The sequence below is a fragment of the Rousettus aegyptiacus genome, unplaced genomic scaffold (assembly GCF_014176215.1).
Source record: "Rousettus aegyptiacus isolate mRouAeg1 unplaced genomic scaffold, mRouAeg1.p scaffold_m13_p_11, whole genome shotgun sequence".
Classification (NCBI taxonomy): domain Eukaryota; kingdom Metazoa; phylum Chordata; class Mammalia; order Chiroptera; family Pteropodidae; genus Rousettus; species Rousettus aegyptiacus.
The window spans coordinates 4560019-4582877 of record NW_023416286.1 but is presented as its reverse complement, the minus strand read 5'-3'; the positions used below and the strand labels follow the sequence as shown (position 1 = coordinate 4582877).

Below are 22859 nucleotides of genomic sequence, written 5' to 3'. Positions count from 1 at the left end.
TGCCTTTTTGGGGCACCGCACTTCTTCCCCTCTTGCAATCCAGACCATAGCCTAAAGGCTGAAGCCCAATTTCTTCACCACCGTCATACTCCCTGGGGCCCCCGTGGCTACCTAAGTGCACCTGCGGCCACTGGGCCGGTCCTCCTCCCCAACGCGCCTCCCCTGCGTGTTCCAAGCCGCCCACCTTCAGCCGATCCGATGCATGAGCACGTTTAGCAGAGGACCCTTTCCTGAGTTCCGGATGTCTGTCTGGCTTATAAATTTAAGGGGAGAAACAAGAGTCGTCACAGTCTGCCATGATGCTGGTGTCACTTCTTCTTCTTTTATAAAATTAAGAACAAAGGAGAAACCCCACTACTTCCGATGACTGCAGGTTACGAAATACTATTAAAATTCTCCTTTTTAAAGCGTAACCCTAATGGCGCTTCCTTGCGGGGTGAGAGGGCGTGGGAGAAAACGTGGCCCTGACTGCACGGTCCTTGTGACAGCAGGTCCCAAAGAACTCTGAGGATCGGCTAGCGTGGCCACCTGCAGACACCTGCATTTCTGAGGTGTTTTTGAGATAGTTTTCAGAGAGATGATTATCCAGTCATCTACTAATTCTGGTAAGTCACCTTTCAGGTAAATTGAAAAAAGGCATCAGAAGAATTTTTTGCAGTGTTAAGTAGTAACACTGCAGCCACGGTGACCGTCACTGCCGGTCTGGGGCTGTGAGGTTATGAGAGTTAAAATCAGTTGATAGCTGGACTTACGGGAACAGAAAATTCCTGGGTCAGACCCCCTGCTGCAGGACACTTCCGGAAGATTACTGCTTATGCATCAGTTGTAAGGAAAGCCAGTGATATTTGTTAGCCTAAGTAAATATGAATAGGACAGTAGAAATTAGATCATTATGTGTCTCTGTCCCTGAGTGGGGTGGAGGACAGATAGGTGTTGGTGACAGAATCGAAGCATCGACTACTGTTTGCTGCTCATTATAGAGTCTATTTTGAAATTTTAAGGATGACAATCTAATGACAGGGGACAGTCGGAGCTCTTCTGAGTTCTCTGGTCAGTTGCAGAGAGAGCTGGTTGTTGGTCACAGTCTTTGTTTGGTGTCCACTTCCAAGTGGAAGTCGTCGAGAACTCCTGCCCATAGGGCCACTGCGCTGCCACCCAACCCCGATGGTGCCGGTCACGGGACAACTACAAATGGTGCCCCTGGGGCCGTCGCTGCGGCAACCCACATCCCGAACTGTGAATTCTTCTTAACCAGAGAAAAAAGGACATGCTCAATAGGTATTTTGTCTTTTTTTTTTTTTTTTTTTTTTAGTCTAAAGGAAGTTCAGAACAGGACATCAACCAAGATTACATCACGAAAACTTTAAATGTATTTACAGAGTGAATAAGTTATGTAGATCAACTTTGAGTATGTTCTGATGTGCAGCAGGTTTACATGCACACAGCTAACACTTGACCGCATTGCATTTAAGAAAAAACTTAAGAATGGCCCTTTACAGAAATATTACAAAGAAAGTATGACATTTCTTAAAGTGACAACTCATATTTTACCTTTATGATTCTACCTCTGGCTGTCCAAATGGATATTAAAATATGCATGCGTGACAGGTGAAAAGACTTTTAATTTATAATACGGGTGTCTTTAACTTTTTCTACAAAATGGCAAAGTTGGTTAAAATGAACACTCATCCTTTTGTAGTATAAATATGCTCAGAAAAGCAACCTTCTAGTAAAAAGCAGCCAAGATCCTTTACAAAGGATCTATCTGGACCAGTTTGGTGCCCAGGTCCTGATTACAGACTTCTGCAGAGAAGCCCGAGGCTCTAAGAGACAGTAGCCTAGCAACGTGAGGCGGATGCGTCACAGCATCTCCCTTAGGTGCCGTGATTGCGTTCAAATTACAGTGCACGTGGACTCGTCCATTTACAGCGCGTTCCACATGTACAGGCTGTCAGCTTTTGACCGTCTTTCCTTTTTCAATGGCCAGCTTCATTCTGCCTGTCCTTCCTCAGCCCAGCAAATTAAAAAAAAGGTGGGGGGGGGGGGGAAAGGGAAAATAAAGGGAAAGAATGTACAAGTTTCATAATATAAAATTTTCTTAGTGAAGAAAACATTGCACTTTTGCCAATCGAAAGTTGTTTCTAGAAAGGAAGGTACTGTTCAGTGTCGTCGGCTTTGGTTTGCAATGAAGTCACTGCTTCAGTAGTGAGTCGCGTCTGCTAGTGAAATAACACGTTTGTGCCACACGGCGTGATGGGTGGCGTCCGGCCAGGGAGGCTCTGTGCTGCCTTGGTTCCGACAGGCCCGCTATGCGTGGGAAGTGCCATCATGTTCTTTAGAAAAAGTCCAGCAGGTACCAAGAGTGCGGACAGTCTGGCCGAGCCTTCCGAAGGCTGCGAAGACACTGAACGAGGCGGCCCCAGCGCGGCAGCACCCCCAGCTCGGGGCCCACGGGGGACGGGGGGCTTCTGTCAGAGGCTCGTGCCCGACACGCTGGAGTCTGGGAGGAAGGCGGTGAGGACCCGGTAGCTCCGCGCCCTGCGGACCATGTCGCGGATCTCCACGTTCAGCTCCATCAGCCTGGCGCAGATTTCGGTCAGGCTCTGGTTGGACCCCACCAACGCGTACGTGCCCGTCTGGCCCAGGGTCTGGTGGCGGAAGTAAATGTTCAGCAGTGTCTGGACCTCGTCGTCAGAACTGCTTCCAAAGATGTCATTGGGCCACAGACTTCTGCAGTCAAGAGAGAAGAGCACAGATTACAGGCCCTGCTGGTCACAGAGGAGCGGTTATGACTCTGTCCCCTAAGAATAGTTTTTAAAAATCAGCTTCATTGACATAAAATTCACACACTATACAAGTTACCAATCTAAGACATACAGTTCAGTGCCTTTAGTGTATTCAGAGTTCTGCAGACGTCACCATAATTTTATCAAACGTATGACTGGCTTCGATAAAAACATCGTAAGTATAAAAATATCAGCATGGAATCTGATACTCTTAAACGTTTATTTGCTATGCCATTATGGTGCCAATGAATATGTGAATGCACTATAAAAACGTTAAGGGGAAAAAACCAGAAAGGATACATTCAAGTAGCAGTTTTCAAATTACGTCGAGGCATACTGCTTTTAAAAAATTAAACATTTCTATTCCGCCATGACCCTGCCGCCTCCGGCAGCCATCAGCTCGTTCTCCGTATCAGTGGCTCCGTTCCTGTTTTGCTCACTTGCTTTTTCAGATTCCACACAAAAATGAAATCATACAGTATTTGTCTTAGTGTCTGACTTCTTTCATTTAGGGCGAGACCCTCCAGGTCCATCCATGTTGTAAATAACAAGATTTCATTATTTATTATTGCTAATATTGCACACGCCACACCTTTATTAATCTATCGATGACCACCCAGATTGCTTTCCATGTCTTGGCCATCGTAAACAGCGCTGGAAGGAACATGGGGGCGCATCTATCTTTTCAAATTGTTTTGATTTCTTTGGATAAATAAATAGCCAGAAGTGGAATTACTGGTTTGGAAGACAGTCCTACTTTAATTCTTCTGAGGAATCTACTGATATTTTCCACAGTGGCTCCACAAATATAAAATCCCACCAACAGTGTGTGAGGGTTCCCTTTGCTCCACCTTCTCGCTAGAACTTGTTCACTGATTTTTTGACGACAGCCATTATGAATAGTGCGAGGTGATCTCTCACTGTGGTTTTGATTTGCATTTCCCTCATGATTAACGACGTTGAGCATATTTTCATATGTCTGTTGGCCATCTGTGTGTCCTCGTTAGAGAAATGTCTACTCAGGTCCTCTGCCCCTTTTTAAACTTGTTTCTCTGCTGTTAAATGGTATGTGTTCTTTACATATATTTTGGGTATTAACCCCTTATTAGATGTGTAATTTGTGACTGTCTTCTCCCAGGTGGCAAGTTGCCTTTCATTTTGTTGACGGTGTCTTTGTTGTGTGGAGCTTTTAAGTTTCATGGAGTCCCATGTATTTCTTTGTTTTTTTTTTTTCTTTTTCTTTTGTTGCCTTTGTCCATAGAAACATATCCAGAAAGATGTTGCTAGGACTAATGCTAAAGAGTTTACAACCTGTGTTTTATTCTAGTTTTGTGGTTTCAGGTCTTAAATTTAAGTCTTTAATCCACTTTGAATTTATTTTTGTATATACTGTAAGAAGTTGGTTTGTTTCTTTTTTATTGCATGTATCTGTCCCGTTCTCCCAACATCTCTTTACTGTCTCTTTACAATATACATTGTATATTTTTGTCTCCTTTGTCAGATTGATTAACCATAGAGAAGTGGGCTTATTTCTGGGCTCTTTTATTACATTTTTTATGTGTGTGTGTGTGTGTGTGTGTGTGTATGTGTGTGTATATATACACATATATATGTGTGTGTATATATATATATTTATGAGCTAATATAAATAATAGCTAATGTAAAATAGCCTAGAAATACATATATGTCTGTTTTTATGCCATTACCACACTATTTTGATGATCATAGTTTTGTCATGTAGTTTGAAATTAGGGAGTGTGGTGCCTCATTCTTTCTTTCTTGAGGTTCCCTTGGCCATTCAGGGCCTTTTGTGGTTCCATGTAGAGTTTAGGCTCAGCTGTTCTAGTTCAGAGAAGGCCATTGCTATTTTGTAGGAACTGCACTGAATCTGTATGTTGCCTTGGGTGGTAAGGACGTTTTCACAATCTTAATCCTTCCGATCGCCGAGCATGGTATATCCTGTTCATCTGTATCCTCTTCCATTTCTTCAGTGTCTTACGGCTTTCAGGGTTCAGGTCTTTCAGTGCTTTAAATTTATTCCTAAGTATTTTATGCTTTTTGGTGCAACAATAAATAGGATTTTTAATTTGTCCTTCTGATAGTTTCTTATTGGTGTAGAGAAATGCAACAGATCTCTGTATATTGACTTTGTATCGTGCAAATCAGTAAATTCATTGATCAGTTCTGATCATTTTTTCAGTGGAGTCTTTAGGGTATCCTATACCTAGTGTCACGACATCTGCAAATAGTAGCTGTAGTTCTTCTTTTCTGATTTCGATGCCTTTTGTTTCTTGTTTTGTGCTGCGGCTAGGACTCGCAGTCCTATGTTAAGTAGAAGTGGTGATTGTGTGCGTAACTTGTCTTGTCCGTGACCTTAGAGGAAATTCAGCTTTTCATGACTGAAGATGTTAGCTGTGGGCCTTTATTACATTAACGTATGTCCTCCATACCCACTTTGTTGAGAGTTTCTATCATAAAGGGATGGTTTTTATCAAGGATGTTGACGTTTTCCTGACATACATTTTTTACCCTTCATTCTTTGATGTATCACATTGATTGGTTTATGGATGTTGAACCATCCTTGTATTCCTGCAATAAATCTCGCTTGGTCATAGAGTATAATCCTCCAATGTATTGTTGAATCCAGTTTGCTAATATTGTGTTGAGACATTTTGCATGCATGTTCATCAGGAATATTGGCCTGTAGTTTTCTTTTTTCTAAGATGTTTGTTAGGCGTTGGTATCAGGACAATGCTTGTTTTGTAAAATGAGTTTGGAAGAGTTCCTGTTTCTTCGATTTTTTGAAATAGTGTAAGAAGGATAGGTATTAATTCTTTAAATATTTGGCAGAACTCACCTGTGAAACCATTTGATTCTGGACCTTTATTTCTAGTGAGTTGATTACTGCTTCAATTTCATTGGTAGGAATTGGTCTCCTGAGATTTTCTGTGTCTTCTTGTTTCAGTCTTAGAAGGTTACATGCCCTTAGAAATTTATGCATTTCTGATAGATTGCTGAATCTGTTGGCCTATGATTTTTCTAAATATTCACCAATGATTCATTGTATTTCTGTGGTGTTGGTTCTAACTTCTCTTTATGATTTTATTTATTCTGACCCTCTATCTTTTTTTTCCTGACGAATCTGGCTAGAGCTTTGTCAATTATTTAGCCTTTAAAGAACCAACTCATAGTTTTATTGACCTTTTTCATTTTAAACATGTGTGTCCTTAATTTTTGCTCTAATCTTTATGATTTCCTTCCTTCTGTTTACTCTGGGTTTTGTTTTCTCATTCCAGATTCTCTTAAATATAGAGTTAGTTACCTTGGAATTTGTCTCGTTTCTCGAGTTTGGCCTGCATAGCTATGAACTCATTTCTTCGCACTGCTTCTGTGGCATCCCATTTTGAAAAGCTGTGTTTCAATTTTCATTTGTCTCAAGGTAGTTTCTGATTTCCTCGTTGACCCATTTGTTGTTTAGTAGCATATTGATTAATTTCCACATAATTCGTTCTTTCCAGTTTCCTACTTTCAGGTCATTGGGCTTGGAAAAGATGCTCGAGCTTACTGAGGCTTGTTTTGTGGCCTAATATGTGCTCTGTCCTAAAGAACGTTCTGTGTGCATCTGAAAAAAAAAATACTCTGCAGTGTTTGGATGACACATTTTATAAATGTCTGTTAAGTCAATCCGGTGTCATATGACATTAAAGGGCATTACTTCCTATTAGTTTTCTGTCTGGATGATCTAGCCATCGATGTGAGTGGGGTATTAAAATTACCTACTGTTATATAACTGTGACTCTCCTGCCTTATGTCAATTAATCTTTGCTTTATAGAGTTAGGTGCTCCTATATTGTGTTTGTAGACATTTATAATTGTTACGCACTCTTCTTGAATGGACACCTTTATAATTATGTAATTTCCTTCTTCGTCTTTACATTCTTTGTTTTAAATTCTATTTCGTCTGATATGAGTATTGGTATCCCAGCTTTTTGTTTCTATTTGAGTGAAATATTTTTTTTTAAAAAAACTTTAATTTTAATTTTATATTGGTTTTGGGTACACAGTATGTCGGCGAGACATTTATATAATTTATGAAGTGGTCTCTCCTCTCCCCAGTTACTCGAGCACCCACCTGGCACTAACACAGCCGTTACGATAATATTGACTGTATTCCCTGTGTTGTGCTCGACACCCTGTGGCTGTTCGGTAGCTACTAATCTGTTCCTCTTCCTCTCTTCACCTTTCTCACTTGGACCGCTGCCCGCATCCCCTCTGGCAGTCACCAGTTTCCTCTCTGTAACTGTGGGTCTGTTTTTGTTCATTTAGTTTGTTTATTTCTTTTGTTCCTTAGATTCTGCATATAAGTGAAATCATATGGTATTTGTCTTTCTCTGTCAGACTTATTTCACTCAGCATAATACCTTCTAGGTCCATCCGTGTTACTGCAAATGGTAAGATTTCATTTTTTATGGCTGAATAATGTTCCATTGCATGTCTGTACCATTACTTCGTTACCCAATCATCTATTGATGGGCACTAAGGTTGCTTCCATGTCTTGGCTATTGTGAACAGTGCTGAGTGAACATAGGGGTATACAGTGTTTTGATTTTCTTTGGATAAACACTCAAAAAGTATAATTGCTAGGTCAAAAGGTAGTTCCATTTTTAATATTTTGAAGAACCTCAAAACTGTCTTCCACAGTGGCTGTACCAATTTGCAGTCCCACCAACGGTGCACGAGAGTTCCCTTTTCTCCACGTCCTCACCAGCACTTGTTGGTTGACTTATTGATGGCAGCCAATCTGACTGGGGTGCGGTGATATCTCATTGTGGTTTAATTTGCATTCCTGTGATGATTAGTGACCTTGAGCATCTTTTCATATGTGAATGGAATATCTTTTTCCATCCCTTCGTTTGCAGCCATTATGTGTGTTTCAATTTTAAGTGAGTCTCTTGCAGGCACCCTATAGCTGGGTCCTGTTCTCTAATCCATTCAGCCACCACATGTCTGTTTATTGGAGCATTTAATAGGTATGTACTTGATGCCATTTTGTCAATCGCTTTTGTTTGTTTTTATAGTTTTCCTCTGTTACTTTCTTCTCTTGAACCCTTACCTTGTGTTTTGCTGTTTTTCTTTGGTGTTTTGTTTGGGTTCCTTTTTCTTCTTTGTGTGTCTTTTGTAGGTCTGAGGTTACCTCATGAGGTTTATGTATATAAATCTGTATCTATAGCAGTCTATTTTAAGTTGCAAGGTGTTAAAGTTTGAATATATCCTAAAAGGACTACATTTTTAATCCTCCCTCCATGCTTTCTTTGGGGGTGGATTTTCTTTATTAACGTATAGTTGGCATATAATATTAGGTGTAAAACATAGTGGTTTGACATTTTTATATCTTAGTAGGTGCTTACCACACTAAGTCTAGTAATCATTGTCACTGTGCAAAGTTATCACACTGTTATTGACTGTATTCCCCTTCACCTTTCACCCCCCTCCCCTCTGGCAACCATCAGTTTGTTCTTTGTTTCGAGGAGTCTTTGTTTTATCCATTTGTTTTGATTTTTTGAAAGTATTCCACACATAAGTGAAATCATGTGGCATTTGTCTTTCTCTGACTTATTTCACTTACCGTTTATTTATTGTGTACATATACCACATATTCTTTATCCATTCATCTATCAGGGGACACCTAGGTTGCTTCCATTTCTTGGTTATTGTAAACAATGCTGCAGTGAAGTCAGGGGTGCATGTATTTTTTCGAATTACCGTTGTTTTCTTGGATAAATACCCTAAAGAATTGCTGGGTCCTGTGGAGTTCGAATTTGATTTTTTGAGGAACCTCTACATTGTTTCCTCAGTGGCAGCCACAGTGTGCAGTCCTGCACGCACGCTGCACAAGGATTCCCTTTCTGCACGTCCTCACCTCCGCTCACCTGCTGACTTGGTGATAGCAGCCATTCTGACTGGTGTGAGGTGATGTCTCATTGAGGCTTTGATATGCATTTCTCTGATGATTGGTGATGTTGAGCATCTTTTCACAAGGTTTGTTGGCCATGTGTATGTATGTCTTCTTAAGTGAAATGTCTCTTGTCCTCTGTCCATTTTTTGATCAGATTTTTTTTGTTATTCAAGTGTATGAGTTCCTTATGTACTTTGGGTATCAACTCCTTACCAGGTATATCACTTGTGAATATAATCTCCAATTCAGTATGTTGTTTTTTGTTGTTATTGATGGTTTGCTTTGCTGTGCAGAAGCTTTTTAGTTTGATGAAGTCTCATTTGTTTGTTTTTGCTTTTGTTTTCCTTGTTTGAGGGGACATATCCAAAAAGATATTACTAAGACTGATGTCAAGTAGTTTACTACCTATGTTTCTTTCTAGGAGTTTCATGGTTTCTAGGCTTACATTTAGTCTTTAAAGCATTTTGAGTTCATTTTTGTATATAGTGTGAGTGTCCAGTTTCATTTTTAACATGTATCTGTCCAGTTTTCCCACCTCCACTTACTGTAGAAACTGTCTTTTCAGAATTGCATAGTCTAGCCTCCTAAGTCATAGATTAACTGACCATATAAGCAAGGGTATATTTCTGGGCTCTTCCATTTATTGATGTGTCTGTGTTTGTACCAGTACCGTACTGTTTTGGTTCATATTGCTTTGTAGTATAAAATCAGTGAACGTGATACCTTAAACTTTGTACATTCTCAAGATTGCTTTGGCTCTTCGAGGTCTTTTGTGAGTCCATATAAATTTTAAGATGACTTGTTCTGAGAAGAGTGGCATTGGTATTTTCAGGAGCACCGCTTCGAATGTGTAGAGTGCTTTGGACAGTAAGTTCCTTTGAAAGGTATTAGTACTTTCAATCTATGAGCAGGGTTTATCTTTGCATTTATTCGTGTCCTCTTCAGTTTCTTCAATGTTTTATAGTTTTATGAATACAGTATTTTCACCTCCTTAGTTAAATTTATTCCTCTGTATTTTATTCTTTTTTTATACAATTGCAAATGGGATTGTGTTCTTAATTTCTCCTTCTGATCATTCATTATTAATGAAAATGACTGCGCCCAATTTCTGTGTATTAATGTACCCTATTGCATTGTTGCATTTATTCTATTGACTTTTTGGTGGATTTTTCAGAGCGTTTTTTTTTTATATACAGTATGTCACCTGCTAATAGGGACCAATTGACTTTTTCCTTTCCAATCTGGATGCCTTTTCTTTTTATTGTCTCATTGCTGTGGCCGGGATGTCCGATGCTAAACTGATTAACGGTGGTGAGAGTGGGTGCCCTTGTCTTGGTCCTGATCCAGGAGGAAAAGCTTTTGGCTTCTCACCATTAAGTATGAAGTTAGCTCTGGGCTTGTCATATCTAGACGTTCTCATCTTGAGGTACGTTCCTTCTATACCCAGCTTGTCAAGAGCTTTACCACGAATGGATGTTGAGATTTTCATATGCTTTTTATCCTTGGATTTGCTGATGGGATCTATCATGTTAACTGATATGCGGATATTGAACCCCTCTTCCATCCCCGGCGTAAGTCCTACTTCTGTACATTAATTTTGTATCCTGCTACTTTACGGAATTCCATTAATTTTTGGTGGGTTCTTAAGAGTGGGCATCCTTGTCTTGTTCCTGATCTTAGAGGAAAATTTTTCAGCCTTTCACGATTGAGTATGATGTTAGCTGTGGGCTTGTCATATCTGTTATCGTTTCGAGGTAAGTTCCTTCTATACCCAGCTTGTCGAGAGTTTTATCATGAATGGATGTTGAATTATTATGCATCTGTTGGGATTTTCATATGATTTTTATCCTTGGATTTGTTGATGTGATCTATCATGTTAACTGATATGCGGATATTGAACCCCCCTTCCATCCCCGGCCTAAGTCCTACTTGGGCATGGTGCACAAGCTTTTTCATGTATTTTTGGATTCGGTTTGCTCATGTTTTGTTGAGAACATTTGCATCTGTTCATCAGGGTTATTGGCCTGTGACTCTCTGTAGTGTCTTTGCTGGATCTGGTGTCAGGCGAATGCTGGCCTCGTAGGAAGAGTTTGGAGGCATTCTTCCCCTGCAGTTGTTTGGAATTCTTCGAGAAGGACGTTTGGTAGGTTCACCCGCGAAGCCCTCTGGCCCGGGCCTTCTGTTGGGAGTTTTCTGATGACAGCTTCAATGTCACTGCTGGCAATAGGTCTGTTCAGAGTCTCTGTTCCTTCCTGGTTTACTCTTGGAAGGCTGTTATGTTTCTAGATCTTAGATCCCTTAGCACGGAATCGTTCATAGTTAATGGCACTCTGTATTCTGTGGTGTCAGTTGTAATCTCTTTTCTGATTTTATTTATTTAGGTCTCCTCTCTTGTTAAGTCTGGCTACGTATCTGCCAATTTTATTTGCCTTTTCAAAGAACTAGCCCTTGGTTTCATTGTCCTTTGCTACTTTTTTTTCCTCTGTTTTGTTTATGGCAGACCTGATCTTCAGTATTTCCTTCCTTCCACTTTGGTTTCTTTGTTCTGCTTCTCTGGTTCCTTTAGGTATAGTTATGTTGTTTATTTGGGATTTTCCTGGTTCTTGAGGTAGGCCTCTATAGCTAAGAACGTCCCTCTCAGAAAGTCTTTTGCTGCATTCCATAAATTTTGGAAAGGTGTGTGTTCATTTTCTTTTGTCTCAGGGACGTTTCTGATTTTCTGTTTGGGTTCCTCTTTGATCCATTGGTTGCATACTACCATGTCGTCAAATCTCCACGTATTTGTGTTTTTTCCTGTTTGGCTCTTGTAGTTGATTTCCGGTGTTATGCCACTGTGGTCAGAAAATACGCTTGATAGAATTTCAGCTTTCCCCGTATGTGGTCTACCCTGGAAAATATTCCCTGTGCATTTGAGAAGAACGGGTATTGTGAAGTTTGGGGATGAAATGACCTGTAAATGCCTATTTAGTCGATCTGGTCTCACATGACATTTAAGACCCTTACTTCCCGATTAACAGTCCGTCGGGATGACCTACGCACTGAGGTAAGTGGGGTGTTGAAGTCCCCAGGTGTTAGTGCTTCACTGGTCATTTCTGCCTGTGGTTCCACTAGCACTGGCTTCATGTAGTCAGGTGCGCCGTTGTCGGGGGCGCAGGTGCATGCAGGCGTTCGGTCATCCCCGTGGGACGACCACCTCATTATGCGATGTCCTCCTTTGTCTCTCTGTACGTTCTTTGTTTTAAAGCCTAGGAAGTCCGACGTGAGTGTCGCGACCCCAGCTTTCTATCCACTTCTGCAGGCGCGGCACATCTTCCGTCCCTTTGTTCAGGCGGTGCGTTTCGTAGGCGGTCCGTCTCTTGCAGGCAGCACAGAGATGGCTCTAGGGTTTGAATCCATTCAGCCACCTTTACCTTTTGATTGGAGCATTTAGTCCATTTACATGAAATGATTGATAAGTATATGCTTTGTTCCATTTTGTTCATTGTTTTGAGTTGTTCTTCTGTTTCTTCTCTTGATCTCTTTGCTTTAGTGCTTTTTTGTGGATAACATGAGGTTCACATATACCTTTCTATATAATGGTCTATTTTAAGCTGAGAAGTGTTTAAGTCCAAACCCATTCTAAAAGCACTTTGTTTTTGCACCCTCGTCCTCATTTTTTTTGACATGTTTTATATCTTTGTTTTCTGTATGTCCTGAGTACTTACTGTAATTATAGTTGATTTTGCTACCTTTAAGTTGTTGATCCATTGTGTTTATTATGTATTTACCTTTGCCAGTGAGGCTTTTTCTTACGTGTATCTTCTTATTTTTGGTTATGATCCTTTCTTTTCTGAATGAAGACGACCCTTTAACATTTCCTGTAAAGCCGTTTTGGTGGTAGTGAGCTCCCTCACTCTTCGCTCGTCCCAGAAACTCTTTCTCTCCTTCAAATCTGAATAACCTTCTGGGCAAATTATCCTAGGTCGTACAGTCCTTTCTCCCAGTGCTTTCAAGGCGTCCTGCCACTCCCTCTGGCTGGAACGTCGCTGCCCAGAGCCTGGCCGGTGGCCTTGTGGGGTTTTCCCTTTATCTAGCTCCTTGTTTCCTCTTCCTTCAAGGTTGTCTCTGTCTTTCACTTTTGCCACTTCAATTACAATACTGTCTTGGTGTGGGCCTCTGGGTTCATGCTATTTGGAACTCTCTGTGCTTCCTGGACCAGAATGTCTGCACCTTCTACAGGTGAGAAAAGTTTTCAGCCATTATTTCTGTTCATTTCTTTCCTGTACTTCTGGAATCTCTATAATGTGAATATCTGGGACTTGATTTTGGCTCAGATGCCCCTTAAACCGTTCCTTCTGTCTAGTTGATTTCTTCCAGTCTCTGGTCTCAGCTGCCGACAGTTCTGTGTAAGTTAACCTGCTGGATTCCTTGTGGTGTGTTTGCCATCCCAGGTGGCAGTCCTCACCTGCTGGGTTCTTTTACCTTCTCTTTGTTGAAGTTCTAAGTGGTGGGCATCCTCCACACCCTTTCTTTGAATTCTTTATCAGGCAAATTTCTTATCTCCATCTCCTTAGAGTTTTTCCTTGGTTCCTTGGAGAGCTATTCTGTTTTTTTTTTTTTTTTCTTTAACTTTCTGTCTCTCCCAGGCTTGAAAAAGTGGCTGTGTGTAGAAGCGAGGCTGTGCGTGCTGGGCATTTTGAAGGCCACCTGGAGCCAGGCCTGTACTTGCGGCGACCAGGGCATCGGGCTCCAAATAGCCGTCTCCAAGCGGAGGCCGGTGCGCGCGCAGATGTGGGCGTCTCTTTCTGTGTTCAGGGCCTAAGGCGCTCAGAGGGCACGGCCCTGCAGGTGGGCGGAAGCAGGCAGGTGTGGACGGTGAAGACAGAGTGCTCCACCGAGCCTGGCCAGTCCTGCGCTTCCTGGGGCGCTGGCGGGGCCCCAGGCCTTTGCTCCCGCTGGACCCTCTGTTCCGAGCCCACTCGGGGTCTGGGCGTGCAGGGTGGCGCGCTCGCCATCCTGCGCGGGGACAGAGCGGCCCACGGAGCCCGAGGGGCCGTGACCGTGGCGCCACCGCACCACCCCCGGGCGAGCCCCGCGCCTCCCCGAATCGGTTGCTTTGTGTCCTTCGCGTTCCCAAGCTGTGCTGCCGGCCACAGCCGTCTCGCAGGAAACCTGCGCCACAGCCAGGTGGATGGTTCAGCGTGGTCCCCACCCCGCTGCCACCTTGGGCCCGGCCTCTTGCTGAGGCACGCTCTGAAGTGTTACCACGTAGGGATGACGGGCGACCAGGGCCCCCATCGGACATCCGGGTTCTGCAGCCCGAGGTTTCCGCCCCGAGACGCTGGTCGCTGCCCCGCCCCCGCCGCATGCACCTGCACTCGCGGTCCTGCCGCAGCCACCCCCCGCCGGCACGCACCTGCACTCCCGGATCTGCCGCAGCGCCCTGCCCAGCTCGTTGCCCTTCAGGCACTCCAGCATGGACTGGATGGCCGCCTCCGTGGACGCGAAGGTCGGCTCCGGCCACGCGCCCTCCACGTACAGGGCGTCGGCCGCGATGGCCGCCGTGGCTTCCTTCAGGTTCCTCTTCAAGTCGCTCAGCTCCCTGGACATGTTCAGCAGCTGTGAAAGAACGTGTTCACGGCACTGAGCTGAAGGCGGGACCTCACGGCCCAAAGGAAAACTGGCGACATGAGGCCTGCTTAGGCCTAACGCCTGGGGGAGGGGCGAAAGGGGACCCGCGGGGTGGGAAACAGGTTAGGACGCCCTGTAACACGTCTGCTGTCGGAGCAGAAGGGCCTGGCGCAGGCAGGACGCGAGTTTGCGATTCTGCAGGGCATGGCCGGCCATGGTCAAGTGCAGCAGACTTATGTGTCTGTCTGTGCGCCTGTGGGGCTGAAGACGTCACCCGGTCAAAGATGAAATGAGAGCGTATATAAAGTAATTAGTAAGTTTGGCCTGTAAGTGCCCAATGGATGTAGTCAACATGGACTCTGAAACATAAAATTCTGATTCTATGACCTGGAAAGAGATTAAAGATATCATTTTAAGGAAGCAGAGGAAAAATCTCAATGTAATAGTATTCATGTTACAGAGGTCAAAGATAATTTCCCTTAAAATTATTGAAACTAAAAGATCTGAGGTGTTACAAAGGAAGTCATGAGAGAAACCCGCATCACTTCCTAGGGGCCCGCAAATGTACTATGGAAGACCACTGTTTGCCATCTAATCTCAAGAGCATTTTAAAAAATCGACAATGATTTTGTTTTCCTTTTTGAAATGCAAGTTGATAATGCTTATTTTCCTTGGAAATTTGATTCACCCAGCGTCTTTGTTTCTTCATGCCCAGCTCGCTCACTTTACAAGTGACAGAGCTGAAGCAAAAGGACGATTTGTTTCCACGCAGACGCCTGGTGGCTACAAACGCCTCCTCCAGAGCTGGGTTCAAAATTTCCTGAGGTACTGCTTTCGAATACGATAGTAGACTATCTTATGTACATAAAGCTTTCAGTTTGAAAGTGAACTTATTTTAAATCCAGGTAAGTTTTAAGTACTGTATGTGTTTGTACAGTATTTAAAATTTACCTAGGTTTAGAGTAATTAAGGAGAATTTCACTTTAAACTTGAAAGATTTAAAACAATTACATACACACACATGGTATGTAACACATAACTTACTATTCTAAAGTGAAATTTTTTAATATGGAAAAGGACATGCAGATCCTCTATTTTTTGAGCAAAGATGGACTCTAAGGAGCCTATTAGTACTTGCTAGAAGAGTATCTTGGCATAGCAACATACCAAATGGCCTTCTCTTTTATCTGGTTTGTGAAAAGTCCCATAAACGAAGATGTTTGACTCACGCCTCCCTTGAAATTGGCAAATGAAAGTATGCTTAAAAACCATGTGGTCATTTTCCTCTTTTCTACCTGAGTGAGAGATCTGGTGACATGAGTGTCAAATTGTGTGTGTTCCTCGCCCGGGGCTCTTGGTGAGGTGGTGTCGGGGACTCCTGACTGTCCACCGCAGGCCACACATCTGCGCCTCCAGCTCAGGTCTCTCCTCCGACCCTGGGTCCTCACATCCAGCTGCCTGCAGGACGTCATGAACCTAGGCCGGCCCCCTGGGCACGCTGGGTCCCTGGGCAGTGGGCAGAGGCTTGGCTGGTTGGATGCACAGTTGCCTCAGGCCCCCTTCTGTACCCCCGTCTCGCCTGTGGCACCGCCGGCCACCTAGTTCAGCTGGGATGGAACCTGAGCATCTCGCCCGACTCTTCCCTCTCGTCTACCGTTTCCCCGCGATCTCTCTCACACGTCCTACTTCCTTTCCATACCTAGCACTTCTGTCCTCGTTCGGACTCTCATCCGAACTGAATCAGCAGCTTCCTGCCTGGCCTCGCTGTCTCCAGTCCAGCTGTCGTGGAATTCGCCCTCCACATCTCGGCACTGCCCCTCCCCTCCGCCTCGGTCCGTCGCCCCTGCATAGTCCGCACTGTGCGCCCCAGCGGCGCTCAGCGCTGTGCCCGCAGCCCCTTTCCCGTCACCCCGCCTTTATGCCCGCGCTGTTCCTCACTGGGATGCTCCCCCTCGGCTCCCCCCTCTAACTCCAGCTCACGCTTGAACGATCGGCTCGGGCGTGTCCTCCTCCCGAAAGCTACCCCGTTTCGTCCTCCATGCGTCCCTGCTGTCCTCTGCCCACCGTCCCGTCACTTCTAGGCGGCTTTGGGCCCACCCTGACCTGGTGCGTTTAGGGCGACTTCACGTCTAGGGTTATTAAAGTGTCCTGACGCCGGGCAGGGTGGGGGGTGGGGGAGAATCGACCACCACACAGGGGGTCAGTCCCTTATCGCAACATCAGAGGAAGTAACAAAACGCTAAATACAATGAAGGAAAACCAGAACGCAAGGAACTTTTTGAAATAAGGACACCCAGGGTCAGGGCGGGCCACGTGGAGCCTCGCGGCACAGCCTTGGAGAGGCCACCGTTGGGGCCCTTCGGTTTTGGGCCGAGGCCTGTCACTTGCCTCACCCTAGTCCTGGCACTGAGCAACGAGACTAGAAAGGAATACAAGACACATTTAAGACTCGTGCTTGAGCACGGCGATCAGGTGGGACGAAGACAGACGGGGCGCGGGGCCGGGAGGGGCGCGGCTCACCTCTGGCATGGAACTGACTTCGTGCACCTGGCCGATGAGTTTACAGTAGGACTGAAAAAGCAGCAGCAGCTGGAAGTGTAGCTTATACAACCTCTGACACAGTTCCAATTGCTAGGGAGAGAATTCGCATGGGAAGAAATTAGTTATTAAGGACCATTTTTTGTATAACAGTGACATCTTGGTGGAGACAAATACTTTTTTCAAGTCAAGGGACCATAGCTAGCTGTTGTTATTCCATTAAAAACAGAACGAGGTCTGGTAAGTATCAGTGAGAAATTCACAGTCTGACACCTGGAAGATGACTCATCAGAGGGGTATAGTAACTATGAAAAAACTGAGGGAACCGCCCAATTTCCACTTGATTTGCCAGTTACATATCTACAAATTATAGCTGTGGTTGTCTTAATTTTTATAAGCTATAAGTTGTTTTTAAAAAGAATTTTTTATTAAAAGTATATTTGAAAAGCAAAACGTTAAGTCATTCTAGGTGTTAAATTTATAAATTCAGCAGACACTCATCCTGAAGTCTGTATAAACACAACGGTCACATGACCCTCTGGCTTCTACTCAGTGGTTAATATTTATTGAATTGAAGAGATCTAAAAAGAGGTCCAAATGTGCTTAGAAAAAAAATTATGAAAACATTCACAACTTTTTGTGTGAGGCACATCAAGAAGTCTTACAAAACGGCCCTTACGTCCTATGGATACCTCTGGAATTGCAAATGTTTTCTTAAATGGCTTTATAGCCTTTGAGGGAAAAAAAAATCACGAGTAGTCCCCACACCAGCGCTCATACTGCTCTTGCTCCTGATGGCCTCTAAATGCCGCCCACTTGTCCCCGGCAGGATGGGGTCTGGGGCTGTCACCGGCGAACGTGAGTCAGATACGCGGCTTCAGGGACACCACACTGTTCAGTGTCAAGTTGGAGGAGGAACGTACCGTCGCTAATATTAAAACTTCTGGTTCTAATTTTTAAAAGTTACTGAAGTCCGTGCCCAGACCATGCTAATCGGCCCTTTCTCCCTGCACGCTCGTCCGGCCACTTGGGAGAAATGGCTTCTGCTTTCTCATGCGATCTCTGGCTTTAAACCAACGGCTGCACGCACTAGCTCCCCAAACTGAGTCTTTGGTTGTTTTAGTTAAACGTTTTATTTTACGATCATTTAAATGTTTTGTCATTGGAAACTTCTAAAATCTAGTATAAAAGATAGCAGCCAGAGCCTCGCAGATAAATCAAAAGGATTATTTAAAAAATAACTACCTTCACGATTTAGGGTGAAACTTAGCTCTGGAAACGGACTTTCCTGAGCGTCAGAGGACGGTGGTTCTTACTGAACTATTCCACCGGTGGTGTGAGAGTTCGTAGCAACTCGGGCTTCTACTTTGGGACAAAAGCAGCCTGGAACGCTGCTGAACAGATGGCATGTCTGTCTACGCACAAAATGAAATGAAAGGAAAAAGGGGAAACATGCTAAGAGGTATAATAGGAACAGTAAAAATAAGGGTCGTTAGGGGTCATGCCTCAGATGGACAGAGAGTAGGAAAGAAAGTTAACTTACTGCCAGAGATTCCATTTGCTACACAGCAAGCATGGCGCAGGAGACGGGAAAGGAAAGAGAGTACAGGGTCAGTGTCGCATGCGCCGGAGCGCGGCCCCCTCCGCAGGCCCGGCCGCCAGCCGCGGGAGCTCCGCTCGCCTGGGTCAGTGTCGCATGCGCCGGAGCGCGGCCCCCTCCGCAGGCCCGGCCGCCAGCCGCGGGAGCTCCGCTCGCCCGAGTGGGCCATGGTTGCAAAGGCCGTACCCGCTCAACATGCACAGCGCCCGGTTATAAACAAGCGCCAATGGGAAACGTGTCGTTGACCACTATAATTTGTCATCTTCTGGGCTCTCTGGTTAGTTGGTTTAGATTTTTGTCAGTCTCAGAGACCAGAAGTCAAACTTTTATTGCTTAAAGATTATGTGAACATAAGACTTTGAAATGAACTGAGTAATGTGAATGAACTGTAGCCCCGAATAAATTAGACCATTGCTACATCTTAGTTAAGGCAGAATCTTTCATATGTTTGGCTTCATAGATACTAAATTATGACTAATTAACATAGAATACAGTTAATCTAAGGGGCATTTTCTTTAGTCAGAATGCCTTCCACAGTGAGGATATTTTATAGGACTGCTATATGCTGTCATTTCAAAGGACTAAACATTGTATAGTGCCAAACAAATGTAAGATATGACAAGTCATTTTCTTGAGTTTTTTAAAGTATCTTTTCTCCCAGTAGACAATTTTAAAAATAACATAGAACTGATAGAGTTATATAAATTTTAAATGGGCCCTGCTCAACTATGACTACCAGTTTTTGGTGTTTCCATATCATAACTGGGATTAGTTTAAGGACAGTTTGGGTATGTGGACGTAGATAACCATAACCTGACACAATATTAAAAAAAAAAAAAACAACTCGGCCAGTATATCTGGATCTGGATTTTTGAAACATTTGAGGAAATAGCTAACTCAGTTTCTAATTCTTGACATCGAAAAACCCCTATCTGAAAGCTCTTTCCAAAAAACTCTCTGTTTTATGTTTACTGTATTGTACTTAAGATACAGTACGTACAGATAAATGAGTATCTTCAAGCATCGCGACTCCCTGTGACATAGATTACACGACCTGAGGTATTTACTATTTTCAGGAAAACTTTGCGCCTAGACGTCCTTAGAACCCAACCTCAGGCACTGACACTCAGTGTCACGCGGAAGGGAGCACAGGGCCAGGGTCTTAAGTCTGTCCAGGCAGGATGTCCACTGTCGACACTTTAGAAAACGTCAAACCCGGTTGAGACGTTCGGCGTGCGCTCGGCACGTAGCTCCTCCTGCCGTGGGATCCCCACCCAGCAGGGTGGAGTGGAGGGCCGCGGAAGTCGCACGGCCTCGTGTCACGACAGCTGTCCTCTTACTGTTTTCCAAAGCAAGGTCCTCACAGCAGTCCCAGCCGAATCTCTGTTCCCTACAGACAAAGGCCTTTTTGACTCCAGCTCGGTGCTACGGAATCTAAGGAATTTCATGCTCAAGGACTCCCTCCCCTCGCACTTGGGAGGCAGCCAGCCTGTGCTCCCCACGTCCTCCTCACGCTCCTTTTTAGGCGGCTCATCCAGGCCGCCTCCGCGTTCCTTCCCTCAGAATCGCTTTCTAGGCCAAGGCTGGGAGCTAGCGCGCATTTAGAGCTCCCAAAAGACCATGAAAATGCCTTTTTAGGGGTCCACTTCATGAAAAATGTTAAAACTGTTGTTCCTCCACATATTATTGTTTTCCTGTATCCGGGTTTAAAAAATACCTTTAGAAGTCTTTAGTATAAATGTGTCTACGTTTTGGTGAGTTAAGCTTCCTCTGAAAACTGAGGATGTCCGTGACTTATTGGGGCAAAGGATTTTCTTCAAGCCCTGTTCCTGCACAGCTGACATGGTCAGATCTATAAACTGGGTTTAGAGGTATGTTCTCTCAAAATGAGAAAGATAAGGAACCCCAGCTGTAAAAAACTGACCCTAAGACAGGGCCGCCCAGAAGCCCAGAACGACCTGACCCTCGGCCATTCCCGGGGCTGCAGACCGTCCTGTGTCCGCGGATTCGGTTCTGGAACGAGTTCTACGCTATGGCAGCCGGGCAGGTAAAAATATGAGAGATTCTAGAACTGGTTTTATAACCGCCAAGAAGCCACATCATTTGCTAATCATGCCTGCCTTTAAAAGAAAAGCCTTCCCTCAAAAGCACGACCTGAGGCAGGTCCGAGACGGCGGGCGGGAGGGTACGCTGTGGACACACCGGTGTCCCCAGCTACTGCCCCTGACAGACACCCGACAGGGTGACCCGCGCAGCTGCCGCACAACAAACGGGGGCCGCGCAGAGGGCGGGGCGCGTGAGCCCCCCGGAGCCGGGGCCCCGCCAGTGAGCGCCGCTGTTCGCGTGCCCCGCGTCCCCCGGGCCAGGCTGGCAGGCGCTCTGCAGCATGTCCCTGCCCGCCCCTCGCAGAGCCAGCGCCAGCAGCCAGAGCGCGTGTCGGAGCCGGCGCGAACCGGGCCCCTCCGCCTGGGGACGGACCTGGCAGGCAGGCTGGGGGGGAGAGCTAGTTCATCTAACCAACAACAAACACGGGGGTCAGACAGAATAAAACGCCCCAAATGCAGGGACGCAAAACCCTGCGGAAAAATCGGATGAAAGGGCGATAAGTAATTTGCTCGATAAAGAATTCAAAGAAATGATCGTAAGGATGCTCAGCACACTTGAAGGTAGAATAGAGGAACGTGGAACTTCAACGCGGAGCGAAGAACTCTAGTGCAGCCCCAAATCAGGGATAAGAGTGACACTAACTGACGGGGAACAGACAGAAACAGCAGATTCGTGCCGCAGAAGAGATCAGCCACCTCTGTCACCCAATCAGAAACACAAGGGATTTGAAAAACGAGGACAGGCTGAGGGACCTCTCGGACGACACCAAGTGCTCCAGCATTTGCACGGCAGGCATTCCAGAGCAGAGCCGAACAGCTGCGGGAGCTAACCACCACGGCCCTGGCCTCACGACAAATGTGAATCTTCCTGAGGCTAAAAGGAAGGGTCGTAGCCAGAAACAAGAAAATACAGGGAAGGAAAAATCTCACTGGTAAGGGCAATTATATAATAAACAGTGAATCAACCACGTAAAAAACTCGAGTGAAGGTTAGAAGACAAAGGTAGCAAAATTAACTATAACTACCGTAAGAGTCAGGATACACAGAAAACAGATACAAAACATGTCAAAAACAAAATGAGGATGAGGGTGCAAAGATATCGCGCTTTTAGAATGGGTTTGGACTTAAACACTTACCAGCTAAAAACAGACGATTATATAGATGGCTGTATGCGAACCTCAGGGTAGCCATAAAAAGCATGCATGAAAATAAATAGAAACCCGAAGAAACGAGCAATTCTAAAGGGATCAAGAGAAGAAACAGCAAAACCCACACAAGTAGCAAAATGGAACAAAGCATACACTTATCAATCATTTCATGTAAATGGACTAAATGCTCCAATCAAAGGGTAAAGGGTGGCTGAATGGATTCAAACCCTAGAGCCATCTCTCTGCTGCCTGCAAGAGACGGACGCCTACGGAACGCACCGCCTGAAGAAAGGGACGGAAGATGTGCCGCGCCTGCAGAAGTGGATAGAAAGCGGGGGTCGCGACACTCACGTCGGACTTCCTAGGCTTTACAACGAAGAACGTACAGAGAGACAGAGGAGGACGTCGCATAATGAGGTGGTCGTCCCACGGGGATGACCGAACGCTTGCATGCATCTGCGCCCCCGACAACGGCGCACCTGACTACTTAAAGCCAGTGCTAGTGGAACCACAGGCAGAAATGACCAGTGAAGCACTAACACCTGGGGACTTCAACACCCCACTTACCTCAGTGCGTAGGTCATCCCAACGGACTGTTAATCGGGAAATAAGGTCTTAAATGTCACGTGAGACCAGATCGACTGAATAGGCATTTACAGGTCATTTCATCTCCAAACTTCACAATACCTGTTCTTCTCAAATGCACAGGGAATATTTTCCAGGGTAGACCACATACGGGGAAAGCTGAAATTCTATCAAGCGTATTTTCTGACCACAGTGGCATAAAACCAGAAATCAACTACAGGAGCCAAATAGGAAAAATCACAAATACGTGGAGATTTGACGACATGGTAGTATACAACCAGTGGATCAAAGGGGAAACCAAACAGAAAATCAGAAACGTCCCCGAGACAAATGAAAATGAACACACGCCTTTCCAAAATTTATGGGATGCAGCAAAAGACCTTCTGAGAGGGACGTGCTTAGCTATAGAGGCCTACCTCAAGAACCAGGAAAATCCCAAATAAACAATTTAACTATACCTAAAGGAACCAGAGAAGCAGAACAAAGAAACCAAAGTGGAAGGAAGGAAATACTCAAGATCAGGTCAGCCAT

General features: G+C 44.8%; 1 protein-coding gene across 7 annotated transcripts in view; it reads right to left on the bottom strand.

The window, feature by feature from the left end:
• Positions 1 to 2471: 2471 nt before the first annotated feature.
• The window catches only part of FRY (FRY microtubule binding protein), a 344350-nt gene continuing 323962 nt past the window's right edge, over positions 2472 to 22859 (bottom strand). For 5 of the 7 annotated variants that reach the window (XM_036228428.1, XM_036228427.1, XM_036228422.1 and 2 more), the window contains 4 exons: positions 18434 to 18451; positions 16873 to 16983; positions 14138 to 14340; positions 2472 to 2730 (listed from right to left, as the gene is read on the bottom strand). In XM_036228428.1, coding sequence (XP_036084321.1) covers positions 2472 to 2730; positions 14138 to 14340; positions 16873 to 16983; positions 18434 to 18451 — 591 coding nt within the window. The remainder of the gene's footprint in view (positions 2731 to 14137; positions 14341 to 16872; positions 16984 to 18433; positions 18452 to 22859) is intronic. The other 2 variants (XM_036228423.1, XM_036228426.1) reach the window with 1 other exon arrangement.